Source organism: Barbus barbus (assembly GCF_936440315.1).
Source record: "Barbus barbus genome assembly, chromosome: 47".
Classification (NCBI taxonomy): Eukaryota; Metazoa; Chordata; class Actinopteri; order Cypriniformes; family Cyprinidae; genus Barbus; species Barbus barbus.
Window position 1 is genome coordinate 11,771,404 of NC_136725.1, and position 22,059 is coordinate 11,793,462.

Consider the following 22,059-nt stretch of genomic DNA (forward strand, 5'->3'; position numbering starts at 1 on the left):
ACAGTGTCGAACGCAGCACTAAGATCAAGTAATACTAGCAATGAGATGTAGCCTTGGTCTGAAGCAAGAAGCAAGTCATTTGTAATTTTAACAAGTGCAGTTTCTGTACTATGGTGAGGCCTGAAACCTGACTGAAATTCTTCATAGAGATCATTTTTTTTTGCAAGAAGAAGCACAATTGAGCAGACACAACTTTTTCTATACCTCAGATGCTTCTGACTCCAAAGGAGGAGATGGAGTGCGAGTTGTGACATGCGATGGAAGCGTAGACCGCCTTGGTGGTTGATGTACACAACGGTCACAGTGTTGTCCGCACGGACCAGTAGATGCTTGTTGTGTAGCAGCGATTTGAAGCGCCGCAGAGCAAGCCATACTGCTAGCAACTCGAGGCAGGGGATCTGTCACTGCAGCCGTGGCCCTGTACAAAGCCCTGCAGCTGCATGCCCGTTGCACATGGCTGCCCAGCCCATGGCAGGGGCATCTGTTGATACAACAAGATGCCTGGACACTTGCAATAGAGGGACTCCTGCCCGAAGAAAAGCAAGGTCAACCACGGGCTGAAGGTCTGACAGCAGGACGGGGTGAATGAGACCCGGTATGTGCCGCGTCGCCATGCCCATCTCGGGACCCGGTCTTGAAGTCAACACTGAAGCGGTCTCATATGAAGCAATCTGAGCAGCGTGACAGCGGCTGTGGACGCCATATGTCCCAGGAGCCTCTTAAACTGTTTCAGTGGGACTGCCCTCTTGCGCTGGAAAGACTCCAGGCAGTTAAGCATCGACTGAGCACGCTCTACTGAGAGACGTGCTGTGAGAATGACCGAGTCCAAATCCATACCGAGAAAAGAGATCCTCTGCACAGGGAAGAGTTTGCTCTTTTCCCAGTTGACCCGAAGCCCCAACCGGCTGAGGTGGCCCTCTGTCCCTGTGTTCGCACAACTGTGCTCGAGACTGTGCCAATATGAGCCAGTTGTCTGCTTCCCTTAATGGAACAAGGGCTGCCTCCACGACCTAGGTGAAGACAAAAGGCTACAGGGATAGCCCGAAGGGGAGGACCTTCAGGTCGATCGCTACAAACCAATCGAAAGGACGGACACATTGAAAGATTTGTTTCTGCATCAACATCCTGAACGGGAGCTTGTGAAGGGCCCGGTTCAGGATGCTCAGGTCCAAGATTGGTCGTAACCCACCACCTTTCTTGGGTACGATGAAGTAAGGGCTGTAAAACCCTGACTTCATCTCGGCTGGAGGGACCGGCTCTATCGTGTCCTTCACCAGCAGGACCGCGATTCCCGCACGCAAGACAGGAGCAACTTTGATCAACACCAAAGTGGACCGAATGCCCCTGAACTTGGGAGGACACCAGGTGAACTGAATCGCGTAGTCGAGTCTGATGGTTCTTAGGAGCCAGCGAAACAGCCTGGGGAGCGCTAGCCAGGCCCCCAGAGACTGTACAAGTGGGACCAGGAACTACACCGACGTACCCGCGGTGGGGCAGCAAAGTGGAGTGCAAGAACCCAACTCGGAAGGCATTGCGTCCCGAAGTAGGGTCTGAGTGCACGGTGCAACATTTACCAGGCTCCACGGCTGGGCAGGGGGCGCGGGAGAAGGCATCGCGTCCTCGGACCAGACCCTGCTGCCCACTGGTGTAAGGAGAGGGGGACGGGGGTGACAAGGCTGTGCGTCGTGCACCGCCATGCTAGCCCTCTTGGGAACCGGAGACACAGGAAACTGCTCTGAAAGTTTGGGTACCACTGAACCAGTTAGCGGAACAACCCAAAAAGGGAAAAAAGGATTTTCCACCCAGCCCTTCACCAGGGGTGGGAGCGGACTCACCTTCTCCTGAAGAGCAGGAACCAGTGTCTCGGGTTCGCTCGTCCCAGGAACGCGGCTTGCCCTGGCATTTCATGGGCCTGGCAAGGACAGAGACGGGCTGCGCCACTTTCCTGCTGCCAGCTCCATGTTGCGGCCGGAGTGAAGGCTGCTGCTGGGGCCGCACTGGAGCAAAGGTGGCGGCAGCAGGAGGGCGCCCTCGGCGACGAGGTGATATACCGCAATAGCGCACATACCCCTTAGCCGCCCTGCCATTGAGGGCAGTGAGGATGGAAGAAGCACTAGATCTGGCAGAAAAAAGTGCCCTCCAAGACCTAGTCACTTCCTCATGCACTTCTGGGAAAAATGGAACCTGAGGTGGCTGCCGGTGATTGGCCTGCACCCCCAGCAACCAATCATCCAGCCTTGAGCGTTCGGGAGAAGGAGGAGGCCTCCAGTGCAGCCCGACGCTCTTAGCGGCTCGGGAAAGCATAGCAGTCAGCTCTGGCTCTGACTCGGGCAACGCCACTCGTCCTAAAGGAGGCAACGCAGCCGATTCGTCATTTCCAGAGCCTAGCTTGTCTTCCGATGCAGCAATCGACATCTTGTCATCCGCTGGCGCACCAAACGAGATGCTGGGCCCCGACTTGTCCGGGGATCCAGAAAACTCGTCTGGAAACACCAGATGGTGTCATGCGCTGGAGGAGTGAGAGGCCCACAGAGACGCACTCGACGGAGAAGCTCTCACTGTGATCCTTAAGTCACCCTGACCATGAGCCGAAGTAGCCCACCGAGAACCGGAGGAGCTAGAACAGGGCATGGCAAGGGGGATACCCCCCCGTTTGACGAGGAGGTATCTGGAGCGCAGCATCGCGATGGTCATGCTCCCGCAATGAGAACATGACTCATCCACGAGCGCTGCCTCAGCGTGCTGATAGCCCAAGCACGAGGGACAGCAATCGTGACCGTCAGATGAAGCCAGGAAACGACCACATCCAGAAACACACGAGCGGGAAGCCATCTTTAAAAAGACGCCCGTCGGTCGTGGGAACTCTTTCAGATTTAAATAAAAAATCTAATTTCTTGATGATTTGATATTTTATAATAGTTTATAATTGTGATTTTATCATTTCAAAATATAAAGGAAATAGTAGAAATGAATGACTAATAGGCCAATAAGTGCTCATCTGCTGCCATCTACAGGTTATAATGGTGATTTGATGTATTTTTTAATTTTACACAAGTGTTTGTTCACCACAGTATATTTTGGTCATCCCGTTAAAAATAACATTCAAATCAGATCATTGAAGATGCTGTAAAAAGTTGAAATGCTTGAAAGTAATTGAAAATTGCTTAAATTTCTCTCTCAAAAGGTTTTACAAACCCTGAAATGAATAATGTAATAACGTTCGACTATTTCTGCCACAACACTTTGGTTACAGTTAATGTTACTGATTCTGGTTTTTTACGTCAGCGTCATTTGCTCTGTTTATAACAGAGATTTCTGTACAGAATTTGAATGCATCTCACTAGATTTCTTGGCAATCTTTATTCATTCTGCGGCGAATTCAAATGCTTATCACTAGATCTCACAGTGCTGTGGTGTAACTGTGTCGTGAACTTTGGTTACCGAGTAAAGCTGTTCTGAGTTCGCACCAGTTTGTGGCACGGTCCAAGCTGATAAACGGTCCGCGCTGAGCAGCTCAAACGAGTAGTGGGATTTTGCTTTTTTTTTCAAATGGCAGTGTACACGGTGGTCATGCCAGTGTGACGGCTCATAAAATTTAGTTGCACCAGAAGAAAAAATGGTCACAAAATGCGAAAATGAAATGAAGAAATACCTTGTATATGGTTTAGAAACATTATTTTACACAATTTTTTTCAATAATAGTTGTGTTATTTTATTGTTTTGAAGAAATGTTCATTAGTAATAGGCTATTTTGCTCGATGCGCCCTCTTGTGGCCTCAGGATAGAAGCTAAAATATTTTTTCCCCCTAACTGAAAGTATGCCTTTTAAATTTGAATATAATTTGAATATTGATAGTATTTAAGTACAAAATTCGAATTTAGTTTTTCAGCCATTTTGACAGCCCTATTAGGAGGTGTGCACTAGGTAATATAATCACAAACTTACATGCAATGTGCACTGGATAGTGTAGTACAAAACTAGTACAATAAAGTACTAGTTTTGTAATAAAGCACTGAAGTAAGTATTGAACACAAAAATCTATACAAAACTCTAATATACAAAATGTAGTGTGCACTAGGTAGTATAGTGTGCACTAGGTTGCGTAGTGTTCACAAACTTACAATTATCATATAGTGTGCACTAGATAGTGTACTACAAGTACTAGTACACTGTGTGGTGTGCACACAGGAAATTACATAATGTGCACTAAGTATTGTAGTACAGTGCGAATGCGAAAGTATTGTGAAAGTATGAAAGTATTGTGCACTAAAACACAAGCATATTAGGTAGTGTGCTCTATGTAATACAGTCTAATACACAAAATGTAGTGTGCATTAGGTAGTGTAGTATTCACAAGGCATAACAAATATTGTGCACTAAAACGCAAGCATATTAAGTAGTGTGCTCTATGTAGTAGAGTACTAGTTCAAATAGTAGCATGCAGTAGGACATCAGGTAGTGTGCACTAGGTAGTGCAGTACTAAATCACAAAGTGGTGTGCACCAATATGCTAATATGCCACATTATGCAGAGTGCACTAGAAAGTATAGTACAAAACTATTACACATGGTAGTGTGCACTAAAACATTAGGATACTGTATTGTGCTCTAGGCAGTGAGTTCTATATAGTACAGTAGAGGTACAAAAAGTATTGTGCACTACAACATTAGGTAGTTTGCACAATGTAGCATAATACAGTACAAAATCAAAACGTGGCAATAAAACAATATCCTAGGAAGTGTGCACTAGATTAGTACTAGTACTAGTACTAGTACTAGTTGACGTAGTACTAGTAGAAATAGTGCACGGGTAAGTTTGCACAAAAATACAGGAACAATAGAATTCAACATTTTTGGCCAAAAAAGTAGATCAAACCATAACTGGTCGACATTTTGATTTCAATAATGAATCCAGCAAAGGTCACAAAGAATATTTAACTATTAATGTGCACAATTGTTTGGGTTTTTCTTTGTTTTAACCACTGATATACTCTGAAACACACTATTGAAGGTTAATGTATAAAATTAAGAAATAGAGCCAAAATGGAGGTACTGGAATAACAGAAGATACAGCACAAAACAGCCTGGCAGCACTCTGAGAAACACACTCTCTCTTGCTCTCTCTCTGGGAGGCTTAAGAGGGATAACGGAAACGGAAGAAAGCTGAAACAGACAACTGGAGATGGCTTGGGATTCTGCAGAAGAAAAGCCTGGTCTGACTCCTCATCCACAGAAAAAATCCCATAAAAGCTTTCAGGGAAATAGACAGAATGGGATTAGGCTCGTATGAGGTTAGCAAAGAGGAGCGAGCAGGTCAGTGCTAATGCTAATATGCTAATGCAGGCAGGCATACTACCATTCAAAATCATCACAGTGTCATATTCATATTTAAGTGTAATACTTAGCAGCTAGTTCTAGGCCACATACATCAAAATCTGACCTATCTGAGCTGTACAAGGCACAGCTGCGTAATGTGAAGGCAGGAGGATGCAGACAGCCCATATGGGTAAAAATAGAGAAAAAGTTCATTAGCATCTCTCTGCGCAGCAGGATCAACCAGAGCTCAGCGGTTTGGTGAGCGTGTGAGTCAGCAGTACCCAGAGCACAGACTGCCCAATGTGAAATCTGACAGTCAGAGAGATGCGGGATTTAGAAGCACACTCACTAAACATACCAATGAGAGACGCTACAAACCTGTAGTTAAGCAGTGTATACTTCAGTGTGTGAGAATGTTCCTGTATGTGTAAGTGTGCATGTTTGCTGTGGTGTGTTTGTGTGAGGAACCATCTGTTCTCAGCAGTGTGCATGAGTCAGAGATGGGCTGGAGCGATGGCATCTGTGCTCTCACAACTCCCCCTTCTTCACCTCTCCTCACTTCCTACTCTCACTTCTCTTCCATGTGTTTTCCTTTCAGACTACACTGTGCAGTGTGCACTAGATAGTGAATGTGGCACAATAGCTAATTTTGTTTTAACTACGTGCTGTGTATATTAAATTATGAGACGTGAATTACGCTTGTCCTAAATAATATGTGATATTAGAATTAGAATTAGATATGCTAGTGCTTGGATACTTTATTTCTATAGTTTTCCTAAAGTATTGCTTGTTATAATCTCTAATACTGACTTACTACCAGTGTTGCTACTTTGAACTAAAACTAAAATGATTACAAAATCACTTTCTGTAATCCAAATAAAGCTGAAATAAAATAAAATATAAATAGAGATGATTTTTGCAACTAACTGAAATAAATAAGTTGAAGTTTAAGTATTAAAATGACTGAAAATAAATAACATAGAAAAGAAATTACTTAAAGTTATATAGACATTTAATAAAAAACAAATAAAATTTACAAAACACAGCAAAATTACCGAAACTGGAAAATATACAAATATAATCTAATTCAAAATAATAAATAAATAATGTAAATAATACTAAAATAAATGTAGGCTAATAGCATTTCATCATTAAGATACTATTATAGTTTTAAAGAACATCTTGAATGAGTTTTCATTTTTATATTTTTCATTTTAGTTTAAGTTTTAGTTATTTTGATGTGTTTTTTTCTTTAAATGCCTGTATAGTTTCCCCCTTCAGTTTTAGTTATTTTAGCCATTTTAGTCAAACTAAATAAAAATGAGAAATGTTACCTTGGCAACTACCTGAAATAAAATAAGCTTTTATTATTTTTTATTATTCTTATTTTATTTTATTTAAACTTTATTTCATTTAGGTTAAATGTAATAACCATAGTAAACGTACGCAAATTGAGATGGAGCCAATATTACTTAGTGTGCAAATGGTAACACGCACTACAAAATGAGCATAGGTACATGTAGCATTCTACAGAATTACCACAATTCATATTCTACCTCAAAACTGGAAAATGAGGTAGTGCCCCATCAATTAATAGGTAATGTAGACCTACTGCCAATTAATATACACAATGCACTGAAGTGTGTATAACAAAACTAGTGCACTAGGTAGTAGCTCACCAGCCAGAGAAGTTCAGCTGTGGATGACTAGGTAGTGTCTATTACAAACCAATCCAAGCACACTACTGCAGGTAGCACTAGACATTCAACTATAAAGACAGGAGGGCTATATTCACTACAATACTGATATTCTGCCTCTCATTTTCTCCCATCTATTTTTTGTCAACAGCTGTGTAAGTGGTGCAAGTTCCAAAGTGCAGAACACAATGCTGATCTCAGACAATATTCACACATGTTCTCCACAGAGACTGTTTCTCAGATTAAAACCTGTCTAGGTGGGAGCTAGATGTTTCATAACTCACCTTGAGTACACATGCACTTGTATAAGAGGGATCTATGGCACATTAGAACAGACCTCGAACGCTTTCAATGGAAAGCAGGGTGGTCTACAAGATCAATATTGTTACAGGATGAAGGATGAAATGAAAATCAATAAAAGCAGCATCACCTTGACTGAAGGTCATTGTCTTTGCTTTAGAATGTAGGCATATACATACTGTAAATGTGACAGTGTTTGTAATCTCCTCGGCTTATTCTTTACTTTGCTGATGCTGGAAAGGTCACATCCGAGATGTTCCAGCTTGTTAGTGTGCCTCAAGTTAAAAGTGTTACTGCACACTGTATGAAATGTATTTTTTACAAGCATCTCAACTAGAGCAACTTTAAACTTGTGACATGAATTTTCAGACTCTTGATGATTTTACTTGAAATAGATCAGAAATATCCCAGAGACCAGAGGATGAGTCATGTTCAAGAAGCGACTGTCACTGAAGAAACCCCTTCAGACAATGAACCGAGACTCCGACAAAGAAGTAAAAGAAATAATTAAGAGTTTTTGGCCTAATCCCGACAGGCTGCGGCATGAGATCGCATCCATCAATCCTGCATGCAAGCTGGGAGCTCACACTAACAAACTGACAGTTAGCAACCTCTAAAGATGAATTACACCCAGACAGATTAAAAAAGGATAAAAAAGAGGATATGTTGCTCTAGTCGGGGAGAAGGATAAGAAGTGTGATATTTGAAATTGCAGAAAACTACTTCTTTTATTGTACTCTGTCTGAAAGTGAAGGTGGGACTGTGATCTCTCTATATAAAGAAACTCTGTCTGGGTCTTTGTTAAGGTCAGACGATGCTGGGTTTCTCAGAAGCTCACAGTCAGAAGCCAACAGCTTCAAACAGAGTGTTGCCTTTCAGAGCAGTGGCTAATATAAGCCTGCTATTAGCCACTCACTCCCTACTGGTACAAAGAGGACAAAGTCAGACAGAGACAAAGACACAAAGATGAATGTGTATAATTATCAATTAATTGTTGTTTTATTTGGTTTCATAGCAAAGTTCATTTACAACTTGTAACAGCTAATACTGTTAGATATAATAGTTAAAATGTTCTTAAAGGAATACTTTACCAAATTATTTTTTTTTTTTTTTTACTAACCCACACATCTTAAATTCTAAGATTTCCAAATCCTGAGACTTTCTTTTTTCTGCGGAATGCAATAGGATGTGCATCTCTTTTCCATACAATGCAAGTGAATAGGAACTAATGCTGTCGACCATTAAAATGGTAAATTCTGACTTGTGCACTATATTCCAAGTTTTCTAAAGCTTTACAATAGCTTAACATGAGAAAATGTATAATTGAATGTTTTTTTAATCAAATCTTCAGTCCTCCACTCTGTTGTGACAGATCTCATTCCCTAAAGAATAACCAATTACTGTGCTGGCTCTACACGAGGATGAAAACGAGAGCCAAATATTGACTTGCCGCTCTACAGCAGCTCAAACACTAACAGCAGCTTAATAAATCCAGTAGCATTTGCCGCCATCATTCACGCTCTCCAATTCAGCCAATTACAAGTGGACTAGCCTCAATCAGTCAGACCTGAGAAATCGATCATCTGTCTGTGACGCCCAGTCCCGCAGGGAGATTTCTAGTATCTACAGGAATCCTAGGTCAATATGTCACTCTCATTCAACACAGAGCCTAAAGCAACAGTCAGTCTTTACACTGGTAACAAATACACACGTCCATCAAATGCCCTTGTTTACCTAAGCGGACAGGAGGTCACGACACAGGGGGAAAAGGCTCTTCATAAAATTCATACACTTGTGCCATAATATTCCACAGTACTATTTACACACCCAAAGATCTAATAATAGTCACATTCTCAGTTAAAGTTAAAGGCTAATCATTTTATCTAGTGTTTGACTGCTTTTTGTATTGGGTCCGGGCCTCTAGACAGTCAATATGCAGTCGAAACACCATCAGATATGCAATCAGCCCTGTAGCATATTCAACACTTCAGAGAAAGAGAGAGAAACACTCATTTGCACCTCTGACTTTCATATTAAATCGTGTGGAAGGATTGTGAAAATACAATGGCTATAAATAGATTTGATACATACAGGCATTGAATGTATGGATGGTCGCACGGCTGTACTGAATATTATGCACACTGAGTGAATCACAGCCCTAATTTCAAAGAAGAATAATGAGCTTCGCTATGGAAATTTCAGTAATGAGTTCTATATTAACAGACACACAGTAAGTCAGGACATGACTATAGTGAGATAAATCATGTTAGAAATTTTGTAGATAAAAACATTTGGAATGACCCCAATTATATCTGCAGTGGCCCCAAACTTATTTTGACATGTCATGCTTTACATAACAATATTGCAAATTCAGTGGTACAGTAAACGCATCAGTGTTGTTATTGTTAACTGAAATTAAAACTGAATCTATTAAAAATTGTTTTTAGTAACAGAAATAAAGCTAAAAATATAAATATTAGATTACAAATTTAATTTAAACTTTAAAAATGTATTGTCTTGGCTGAAATAAATAAGTTGAAGTACTACAATTACCTAAACTAAAATCGAAATAAAAATTTGAAATGGAAATAAAATGGAACTATTTTAAAATAGATTAAATATTAAAATAGAAATATAATTGTACAGTGTAATTGCACAATTAATTACTAAGTAATATTAATTAACATACTTATTATAGGGTTAGGATTAGGCTTGGTTTACGGTTTGTTTGTAATTATGCATAATATACTGTTATTACTATAGTAAGTACATACATGTGTAACAAGGACACTGTAGAAAAGTGTTACCAACATTTTATTTGATGTTTTATCATTTTCACAAATGTGCTGTCCTTCTTTAAAATTCATTTTTACAAAATCAATGTATACAAAATAGCTATTGGGGCCGCTGCAACACAGAATATGGCACACCGAATCCTTCCCTCTGCATTTTTCTCCTGCATCTGTTTGCTCCATACAGACAGGACTGTGAACGGTGAGGGATTTCTCTTCCCAAGTGATTTCAGGTTAAAAAGATTTGATGACATAACTCATTCAGTGACGCATGTAACTCCGGTTGCCTGAATCTGCAGCCACGTCAACTGTTACCAGGAGAAGACCGGCCAACATCACTTATGTAGGTCGCATTAAAAACACATGCGGCGCACACAGATGGCAATTTTCAAAGACGGCCCCCCTCTAAGAGCAGACTTTAAAATGAAGTAGACTAGAATCTACTTTAGCAGAACTGAGCAGCTCTGATCATTCTGAGGATTATTCGTGTTGACTCACAGAGCTAGTTATGAAAGAAGCCCACTCGGATCAAACACAAAGTTTCTTTCATGACCTAAAGCAAAGGCCAACAAAAAAGTCTGATTTTAGGAAAAAAAAATTAATTACTGCACTTTTTCGTGTTTTTCATCTATTGTGCTGAATATCCTATGATTCCATCCATGTTTGAGCAAGAAGTTATGAGCAGAATATATTAATGAAAGGGGACCTGCACGCTGCTTGTAGGCGGAGTTAATAAAATGATGCAAATTGCATTATAATTAACTCTAAAAAGTGGAGCATTACCCTTTTATGTAAACTGTACTTCAGGGATCTCGCATAACAATGCACTCAGCTACAAGCACTTTGAATGTAATAGTGTGTACAGACGTTCAGTGGTCCAAAAGTGCTTCTATTTTTTAGGACAACAATTAGAGTGAAAAATATGAATATCAATGTCTTTTGTTTAAATGACAGCTGACCTTCTGTACGAAGGCTTTTACATTGTCAGTGTCAAAAATTTGCATACTCTAGTGTTCAAAAGTTTGGAGTTAGTAAGATTTTATTTGATTTTTTAAAAGAAATTAATACAATTTATTTATCCATTAAACTGATTAAAAGTGACAGAAAAAAACATTCACAATATTAAAAGAAAAAGAAAACATTAAAAATATGTGTTAAAAATATTTCAAAACATTTTCAATTTGGACAGACTTTCAGACCCCACTGTACATTTAAATCTGCATTTATTAATCTGAATGTATAGTATTTGTGCTTCAGTCACTTACGGTAGGCGGGTCGGCAGGGGTCACTCCGTGTGCTGTCGGTCGAGTGGTTACTGGACACAGAGGAGATGCTAGAGCTCCGAACAAACCCAAAGGCGGCCAGACGAGCCGGCGGGAGACGTGAGTAACCAGGAGGACGCAGGCCAGACTGAGATGGCTTCGGCAGGAGGGATTTAGCAGCTAACCCAGTAGCCACTGGCTTTCTCTGATCTGAGGGTGAAAAACTATGATTAGTACTCAAACTAATAAAAAAAACACCATTTGTAAAATAGAGCTTTGGGCAATAAAAGTCACATTTTGCTTTTCTAGTATATGTCAATATGGAGGTCAACTATGCATAACATGTTCTTGCAATACTGCTGTGACAAAATGAGGCATACATGATCACATGACAGATTCAGTTGAGAAAAAGATGGAACACAAGGAACAAAGAAAGTGAGTGTTGTGTCCTGAAATGAACTATTTCTAAGCAGACTAGCCTAAAAGAGACTCACAGTAGGATTGAAAGAGAGAGAAATTGTAGTGTTTTACGACCTCTCTCTGGTGCGAGGTAAAGATTGCTTTAAAAAGCTCCTGAAAGAATCATAAAGAGGTTGGCGGCTGTCTGCCTCCTCTGACCACAGCATGTCAAGGCCATTCATCAACATCTACACCACTGTAGTATTCACATGAAGAAGAGCGATGAGTTACAATTCTCATCCACTTAGGGAGTCTAATTTAATGCAAAACGTTTGCCAAAACATATCATCTTAGATGGCTCATAAAATCCTTATATGAGCTTGAAAAGTGTTAATATATAACTGAAATATATAACTGAACAGAGTAATAATTCTATTAATTTATTAATTATGTGCAATATAAGCATGTGGATGGTTTCAGGTTCTTGCCATTTTTGAGCATAATGAACAAGTTTTTATTTATTTATCTGTTAATATTTAATTTAATTTAATTATATTAAATTTTATTTTATAAAATTTTATTTTATAAAATACAGACAACAAGTATATATATATACATACACATACATAAAAAATGTAATTAATTCATTTTAAAACCTTTTTTCCCATTAAAAAGAACCATTTCAGCGTCTGGTGCTTAAAATGAGCTTACGGTCTCTAGCAAAAGCTCTTTCTTTTTTAATTAGTCCAGGAGGCCAATCGTTTAAGAGGCCATTGGTTCCTCTAAAACCAGCTCTGCTCAAATTATTACGATATCACTGCTCAATAAAGGCCTCAACTGAATAAAGTAATGGATTTTCCTTACCCCATGTGCTTATTATTACACCAATAAACATGATAAAAGATGTTTACATACAATTAAGAAGGATTATAATGAATATCTGTTGTCTTTTGCGTTCCCTATCAGTTCTTTGCACTGTAGATCTTCACATCAGATACCTGTACTGCTGGCACCACAGAGACTGTCCTGCTGTTGAATCAAAAAAATTATGATTTCATAAAGAACAGGAAGAAGAGGGAAGAAAATATATATAAATATGCACATGCAAAGAGCTACTGCAGGGTGAATTTAGCGACCCACTTCAAGGCTTGCTTTGAACTCCCAGACTCCCCCAACACAAGGTCGTAATTTGGGGCAGGTGGAGAGAATGATCCCCTCCTGCTCTCTGAGATAAAGCACTTTGACTTTCTGTCCCTGCGATTGCAGCAAAGCGTAGCGCATACTAAATGACAATCTACGATTTCTCATTTCGTCTGTCGCATTCTCAAATGTTTATTAGACTGCAATGTCAGCAGCATGCTTCAGATACGCATTCTTCACAAATGAAAACGCACACATACACACTCAAGCAAATGCACACAACAAAGCTCTCACCACCCTCTCATCCATTCATCTCTAATCAAAGTTGCCCTGACTCCATCGCTTCCCCTAGCGACCCCCCACCCCAACCCCAGGCCATCAAGGTCTTTAATGAAATTTCAGGCAGCTTCTCCTCCATGTGAGGGGGATCATTAAAGATAAATGTGTTGCTGTTCTCCCTCCGATTTTTTTTTCTCCATTAATCGTCTTTATTCCTTCCTATTCCTACTTCCCCATATTTCCAGACTTGCCCAGATCACACAAAATAGTCATCCATCATGGCTTTGATTTAGCAATTTCACTGTTTATTTTTATTTTTTTCCTACAATGAAAGTGAATGGTGACCAAAGCTGTTCCCACACACTTTTACTGTATGGACAAGAGAAGCTTGCACATTCTGCTAATCAGAAATGGACACAGTTTTCATTTTTGGTTGAACTGTCCCTTTAACACCAAAGGGGTGTCATTTTCCCAATCTGTTTTGGGAATAAATAAGAAGTGTGTCTGTGTGTGTATGTGTGTTTGTATGTATGCAAATTTATTATTATGGCTTGAAGCTCAAGAACTCATTGATTTCTTACTGAGTGTTAAAATGCATGAATACATTACAAGAGCACTTTCAACAAGCCCTCATTTAAACAATGATGAACCACATCAATGAAAACTGTATGTCATGTTGATAAAAACACGAACATGCATTGCACAATAAAAAAAGATGGTACTCTGCTAGTCTGTGAACCTCTGATTTTAATGATTGCTATTTAAAAACATAACAAACCCTAATAAACAATCAGTGATTCTTCGATATTGTTCTTCAGTTTATTATACTTCATTGCATTAGACAATTTCCAAGAAGATTTTTATCACAGACAGAATTTCAAAGCAGCCAAGTGACCAGAATCAAATGCTTTCATTGTTTGAGAGTGTGAATAAATAATGTAGCATGAGATGACGATAACTACAATGGGAAATTATTTTCCAACTTTAGCAAGACAAGCAATAGTCTAGTCATACCAGGAGAGGTTAACCTTCCTCTCGACTTCTTTTATATTGCTGTAGGAGTAAAACTCAAGCCTACGCACTAGACTGTCTCTTTATCTTTTGTAGCATAAGCATCTTTGCACCATAAAAATCATATCATATCTCAACTGCAGTTAATAATTGTGACCAGGCATAGTTATTGGCATGAATTAACTGTTAATTTCTTTGCACTTCAAAGCATCACAAACAGAGCCAAATGACAAGAAATTGGCATCCACATGCATTAATGGAGAATTTCATGGGTTTTCAGTGAGATAACAGTATGCAGATAGACAGACGTCCTCTAGAAAAAAAAACACAGAGGGTGATGGCAATGCTGGTGGTGGATTTAAGATTAAATAATTCATATCTTCACCTTGGCAGGCAAAGTTGTCGGAAATCAAGTGCGCTTTAGAAATGGAGGGGAACTTTTAAGCTCAGACAGAAGTCCCTCATGGCAAAAGATGAATATGAATTTTATTTATATTCAACTGAATGCCAGGAGGTAAAGTGTATTTTACACTGACTAGTGGCTGAGATGAGTTTATCTGTAACAATTACAAATGCATAGCTGACAGGGATGAAAAGACTTCATATGGCGTTCTCTTCCTTCCTTCCATTTATATCTATTCAACTCAAAATACTCCAGAGTCATTTCCACCCTTAGGATGAAGCTTTGGTGATTCTATTAGTCAAAAACAGTTTCTAAGACTGGCTTGGGTTTTCACTCAACTTGCCTTAGTATGGCATGTGAAGCATTAAATTTTACATAAAAGGTATAAAACAAGACCATTTGACTCATTTTGCCATGCAAAGTGAACCATTGATCTTACCTTGAGGTTCCTGAGGGGTTTTAGTGGTCGGGTTTACTGCCTGCATTGGTTGACTGAGGGTCAGTGGTGACTTCAGCTGGCCTGTTAGGACCATCCTGTTCTTGGCAGCTACAGAGGGAGTTCTGTTTACAGCACCAACGCCAAGCTGGGGTCTTAGGCCCCGTGGTGGACGATAAAGACTCCCCATATCCTGTGCTCCCATAGGGGGTCCAGAAGGGTCGTCGGCTCCAGAAACTGGAGATCCAAGGGCTAATGGAGATCTGCCCACCTACATTGACAAAAAAAATTAAGCTGCAGTCAATAAACTCTTCCAGTGGTTGATAAACTTGTCTACTGAAGATAACAAGTGTGAAAACTAGTCTGTTAATACTCCATAACACACACACACTTTTACATTATCAAAGCACTCGGTTTCACCAACGTAATCATGTAATAGAGTTTACATGTAATTAGGTTTGCAAAGAAATAGACATAAAAGCATTTAACCAAAGAACAGCATATTGTCTAGAGCATTCCTTACCGCTGCAGACAGAGGCTTGTTGAGAGACCCATAGAAGCTGTCTGCTCTGCTTGTCATTTTATGGGGCATGGTGTTGCTGGGTGGCTTAATCCCCGACACCATGAGTCCAGGCGAGAAGAACCGGACCTTCTGCATCTCTTGACGATACTTATCGTAGAGTAAATTTGAGGCACTCAGCACAGTGGCTTCCCCTTGATCTCCGACCGCTGGTTTGGCCTGTGTGCTGCTGTAAGTTGAGTGTCTCGTAGGTAAGGACGACACCTCATAAGTTCCCTCAAGAGACTGGGGTTTCACCTGGGGTGTCTTCCGAATGTACGTAATGATTTTGGGGCGGACGCTTTTCGGTTTTGGCAGGCACTTGCTTGGAGGGGAAGTCTCCATTGACGCCTGCTGTGGAGGAGTTTTATGGATGCTTGTGTTGATTGTGGTTTTAACTGGGGCTCTTAAGCCCGAGCTATACCCAGCATAACCCAACTGAGGACCTCGAGAAGGTAAAGTCTTGATGGGTGAGGAAGGAGGCTGTCTTTGAGGAGATCTTATGGTCTTGGGGGATGGAGGTGTTGAAGGTCTAGTCGGACTGCTGTAGGCCCGTCGGCTGAAGTGAGTCTTCCTTTCTAGGCTGGAGGGACTTGCAGCACGATCTGCTGAGCTTTGCCTCTTCAAGCGTTGGGCTTCTTGCGTAAAAGTCTGGTTGGAAGGTGTCTCTGAGTCTGCGATGGGATTGCTGTTGACTTCTGTAGTCGGTAGCACTTGTGGATGGGTCTGACCTGTCTCTGAGAAGTGGGATTGTTGCTGGTCTGCCTGGGTGTCTACGCTGGGGTATCCTGAGGTTAGTCGTTTTTCAGTGGAAAGAGGGCGGACTAGCTGCCTACAAGAAGGTAGCACCCTCACCATACCTTTCGGCACCTCGGTTGACATCCTTTTCCCAGCATTCTGCTCTGCTTCCATATGGAATTTTTGCAGTTTTACTGCTCCATATGAAGGATGCATTAGCTTACTTCGGTCATGTTGTGGTTCCTGAGGCAGTGTGGTAGAGTTATGGTTTTGGTCCAAATTCCTGGGAAGCTCCCTGTTTCTCTCTGAGTGGATGTAGGACTCTGTAGTAGCTGGATGCTGGTTCCTGCCTTTGTCTGAGGTAGACTTGGTGGACTGGGAAGAGAGAGGCTGTGTGCGGCCTGCACTGTCCAGGGCACTGGCTAAACTTCCACTGAGGCTGGTCACTGCAGAAAGAGATGATGAAAAGACATTGCTCTCAGAACCACTTCGTGCATCTCTCAGGGTCCGGTTCGCACCAGAGCGAGAGCTGGAGGTCCTGAGGTCAAGGGGCTGAGAGTTCTCATTTGCATCTCCATCCACACTATGGTTTTCATTGTGGTCTTTCCAAGGGGAGCCAAAAGTGGTGCTGATGGCTGTAGATGAAAACTCTTTGTCACTGAAGTTTTTTGCTCCCTTCCTGCTTCTTTCACTCTGCATGTCTACCTGTTCTTCTACTTCCACTACAAATGTTTCTAGGTCTTGACACTCCAGCAGTTCAAACTCTTCAAGCTCAAGGTCTTCACTCCGAGCATGTGTTCCCCAGATAATGATCCTCTCCTGGGCTTCGGAGTGCGACACCAGAGGGGGTAGTGGGCTGCCATGCTCTCTGTCATCTAAATAAATGTTCTCTTTGGTGATTTGATTGGCATTGGCGTCTTCCACTGTTTCTAGCAAAGGCTGCTTGTCGTCGTTCTGTATTTCTTCTTGTTGGTTGACTTCACCGGCTTGTATCTTTCCTTGCACATTCATGTTGTATAAGTCTGAGCTTCCCTCTCAAAAGCTCCACAATAATCCTGGATCCATCAAATGTATTGTTCTCTCACTTGCCTGTACCTAGGCTTTCAATGTTTACAGTTTGGATGGAGTGCAGAATCACAACCTAATCTCACATTATTTCCATTTCTGTTCCAAGATACCGCCAAAGAACTGAGCTGTATTTATTTGTTTCTTAACAGGGCAATGCACTTGATGACAACACATCAGCTTTGAGGACCTTGAAATGCCTTGTTCATTCATCTGGTGCCCAACCTGCACAGAAAATAAATAAGACATTATGGCCCAGTTTCACAGACAGGGCTTAGACTAAACCAGGATTAGGCCATAGTTCAATTAGGACATTTAAGTCATTTTTATTAACATGCCTTACAAAAAAACATTACTGGTGTGCATCTTGAGACAAAACAAAGGCACTGATATGTTTTAAGACCAGTCAGTGCAAGTTTATTTTTAGTTGAAACAGCTCAGAATTACATTTTATTATTACATTTACAGAATTACATTTAGTCATTTCTCCTCAAAAAAATGAAGGGTCTCAATAGACTATTTCCTCAGGTATCTTCACATATTTCAAGGCATCATCTGTTAAAACTTAGTGCCCAGTTCAGACTGTTTTTTTTTTTTCAATTGGTTTCAGTAAGCAACTAGGCTACATTTTATATTAATTATGACTATTTCCCTAAAGAGGTAATATGCCTCAACCATCATGCCACTATGAACAATATTCTGAGGGTGGAAACCAAAAATAAAGCATTGTAATGTTTCCTACACCTAATTCATTTCTCTTTAAAGAACCACAAATTGACAAGTTAGTGTAATGAATAGGAAGTCTATTGACACAAAGCAGTAAAATGTTTGGCTCAGTCTTTTAATGGCAGATGGCAGTACCTCCTTTTCTCTAGTAATTAAATTTTCAAATCTCCACTGCTGAGAATTATGTATGGCCAAATCAGGAAGCCAATTTGAATAAATGAAGACTGATGTGCTGCTGAAAAAAAAGATGAGACAGAAACATTTCCCCATGTGTTGGCTTGCTGTGCAAGTTTGCCCAACAAAAAACAAAAAAGACAATTAGGGAGAGTGTGAAACGGCTTGTAATTAACAACACTGCATGCTCGCATGGGACAAAAAAAAAGGAAAAAAAAGAAGCAATCACAGTCAGTTAGGGGGTAGAAATAATGAAAATCCACCATTAATCAAAGGTAGGGTTTTTTGCATCTCTATAAAACATTGACACAACAGCTGTTTGCCTATAAGTATGATTATGACATGCAAACAGAAAGCCAATGCTGTTTCGTTATGTAGATATGGTCCAAACCAGAAAAAGGAACAAAGCAAGGTCATTCTGACATTTTCCCAATAGGGAAAAGGGGGTTGGGATTGTTTCATGTGCTGACTAGGTAGAGTGGGTGGGTGGTCAGTGACTTAGGTGGGCTATAATCAATAACAACATAGATTTGTAAGAAGAGAGAGGTTGACTTTTTTTCCCGCATCAATTATAATGATTTTTGCTCAACAGACTTGAGTAATTTATGCTGGAATAACAGAAAGAAGTGACCACTAAATCACTTCAAGTGTAAGATGCAAGTGCACATACTGGTGCAGGAAATCAGAAAGGAGGTCCATGGAAAAGAGACAGCCCATACAATCCATATCACAGTCAGTTAAATGGGCAACAATCCGAGAACAAGCATATTGACGTTGCGGCACCAGACTGTCACATAGTTCCACCCACAATCCTGCAGGCTGATGAAGTGCTAAAATCACCCACCTACATACCCACCAGCAAATTAAGACTGATATCAAGGTACACTTCATACAGCGAATCCCATAATTGCACAAACATACATAAATATAAGCGGTATTGACACAACATATCAAAGGAGTGTTTTTTCCTCATTTATTGTGTACAATAAACTTCATATGTTCTATAATAAAAGTGCATAAAATAATCACCAGTATTAAATTGCTGTGATTATAATGTAATATTTACATTTTCGCTAGATAATCCCAAAATTGTTTACTTGCATAATAATCAAAGAAAATTGTTATGCTTATGTTTCTAAATTTATTTATTCTGGTGAGCTCAAAAAATATATTTTGAAGAATGTTGGCAACCAAACAAAATGAAAATTCTGTCATTAATTACTCACCCCCATGTTGTTCCAAACCCATAAGACCTTTGTTCATCTTTGAAACACAAATTAAGATATTTTGAATGAAATCCGAGAGCTTTCTGACCCTATATACAGCAATGCAAGTGAAATGCTCAAGGCCAAGAAAGGTAGGTCTTCATTGAAAACTTATAAAAAAGAGAATAAATTGTTGAATAAAGTCGTTATTTTTGTTTAATTTGCACACAAAACGTATTCTCGAACAACTGCTGTCACTGTGTATTTTATTGATGTCTTTACTACCTTTCTGGGGCTTAAATGTGTCAGTTACGTTGCTGTCTATATGCAGGGTCAGAAATCTCTCAGATTTCATCAATATTAATTCGTGTTCCAAAGATGAATGAAGGTCTTACAGATGAGAGTGAGTAATTAATGACAGAACTTTCATTTTTGGGTGAACTATCCCTTTAACTTCCATTGCATTTTTTTTCATAAGTCAATGGCTACCGTCAACTGTTTGGTTACCAACATCTTATCTTCTTTTGTGATTAGATAGATAGTCCATTTTAAAAACAGAAGGTTGTGGTTGTGAGTGAACGCCTCAGGTTGTCTTCCACTGACACACTGACTCTAAAAAGCAAGGCCTGGTCAAGAGGGAGATGAAACACATGAAGGAGAATTCTGTCCTGAGTCCATGTTCTACATAAACACACTCTGCCTTCAAGCTGATAACAAACTCCCAAGTCTGCTCTCTCTAGCTCTTACAAAACACTCAAGCAGTTCATGCTGAGCTAAAATGCTATTTTTCTACAGAACACAAATAGGACCTGCTCCTGGATCAAGATCTTTGGTTGCTTTTGGAAGTAGCTACATTCTAGGATTTAGATTAAAGTTATTAACACCAGTAACACGACTCCACCTGATATTTTTCTAGCCTGATAGTGTCGTTGATAATGCTAATAGGCTATTACAGCTTGTTTGATCTATATGTAGCCTATGTGCAGAGTGTAGATATGAGTTGAACAACTAAATAATTAATTCTAACACTGTAAGCTCAGCAGTCAAGACAAACAATCTATTAAATGTTTGTAGCTAATGTTCTAGTCCTGCATGTTCATTATCAATCTACTTCTTTTCCCAAATTCACTATAATGCAACTTAAGTATACAATATGTTAGCACACTAGAAAAGCTTCTTAACTAAATTTCTGTCCATTCACACTATAGCATTTTGTGTTTTCCTGTCCACACAGTCACAGACACATCTGTAAATGTTTTAATCACAGTGCTGCGAATGCATAAAATGTCATAAATATTCAGTCAGATGATACCGAGAGAGCAGAGATAATAAAATTCTTATGCAATTCATCTGACATGATCATTTTAATAGCAAAATATCCCACCACTCGCTTGCCATCGCATGCATGGTCTAAAACGCAACTGTCATCATCTTTTGCCACAGCAGGCAGCAACTGCAAGAAAACATGCTGTCATTTTGCAGGAATGTAATGTGAACACTGTATGAAGTAACATTTATCTTTAGCAACATTATTAAAATAAATAGTAGGCACAATGCCATAGATATACATGGGTACAATATGCGTCATGACTAAATATGCATCATTTTTGAATAGTCTACACTATGTCTCACAGTCTACAATGCAAAAATAACATTTTAAAATTTAACCATTGCAGGAGCGACATTTGAAAGCTCAGTTTTTGGAATGTATACAGTGACATATCATATATAAAAGTACACTCGCATTACTATTGCATCTGTTATCTGTGTACATATGCTAGGCCACAGTCTTTGATTCATAAGGTTGTGCATGACTAAATCAACACTATGGTGTGAAAAATGTGTCTGACTGCACACAAGTAGAATGCGTCTTTCCATGTAGCTCTATAAATGTAGATATGTACGACAGCAGCAAAGCTCTTTCAAAAGTAACGCAACAAGAGATTCTCAAGTCTCTAAAAAGGAAATCATCTAAGTTTGGTGAGCTGAATTCACCCCAGTATGAGGTGAACACCCCCATTCACCCATAATGAAAGAACACAGTAACAGTGAATGATAACCCGGGTCTATGCTTAAACTTTGAAGAGCGGTGTGTATCAGCCTTCTGTGTAGAGGGTAAAAACACACCAGCACAACCTTAATGACATATTTACCCTCAGGTTTTCACATCGTGCAGCTTTCTACAGCTCTTCGTTTTAATCTCGAACACATTTTTGTACCTTGCAAAAAGATACACAACGTAAAAAAAAAGAATGTGTGTTGATATCTGTTAAACTAACGAACCAACAATGCTGTCTTGTGATGAATATCGTTAGAGAAAAAGATACAGAATCAGCTCAAGTTTAGCAGCCAATTTAATTTTACATTTTATTATTTTACTCTTATATTGTTCACTTTCAGTGTCACAAAAAGAGACAATCTGATGCTAATAGGAAGTGTAAACGTAGCCTATTGATAATTGAAGAACAGTAATTAACACCTTCCGGTTCAAGTAATTAAGAAAAAATGGACATCACAGCAGGAAAATTTGTTGTAGACAGTTGCATAGCACGTGGTG

General features: G+C 39.9%; 1 protein-coding gene across 1 annotated transcript in view; it reads right to left on the reverse strand.

Moving 5' to 3' along the window:
• The window catches only part of mtus2a (microtubule associated tumor suppressor candidate 2a), a gene marked incomplete at both ends in the record, with an annotated part of 42,420 nt that extends 25,077 nt beyond the window's left edge, over positions 1–17,343 (reverse strand). The window contains 3 exons of the mRNA XM_079410005.1: positions 11,371–11,577; positions 15,039–15,306; positions 15,559–17,343. Coding sequence (XP_079266131.1) covers positions 11,371–11,577; positions 15,039–15,306; positions 15,559–17,343 — 2,260 coding nt within the window. The remainder of the gene's footprint in view (positions 1–11,370; positions 11,578–15,038; positions 15,307–15,558) is intronic.
• Between the last annotated feature and the right edge of the window lie 4,716 nt (positions 17,344–22,059).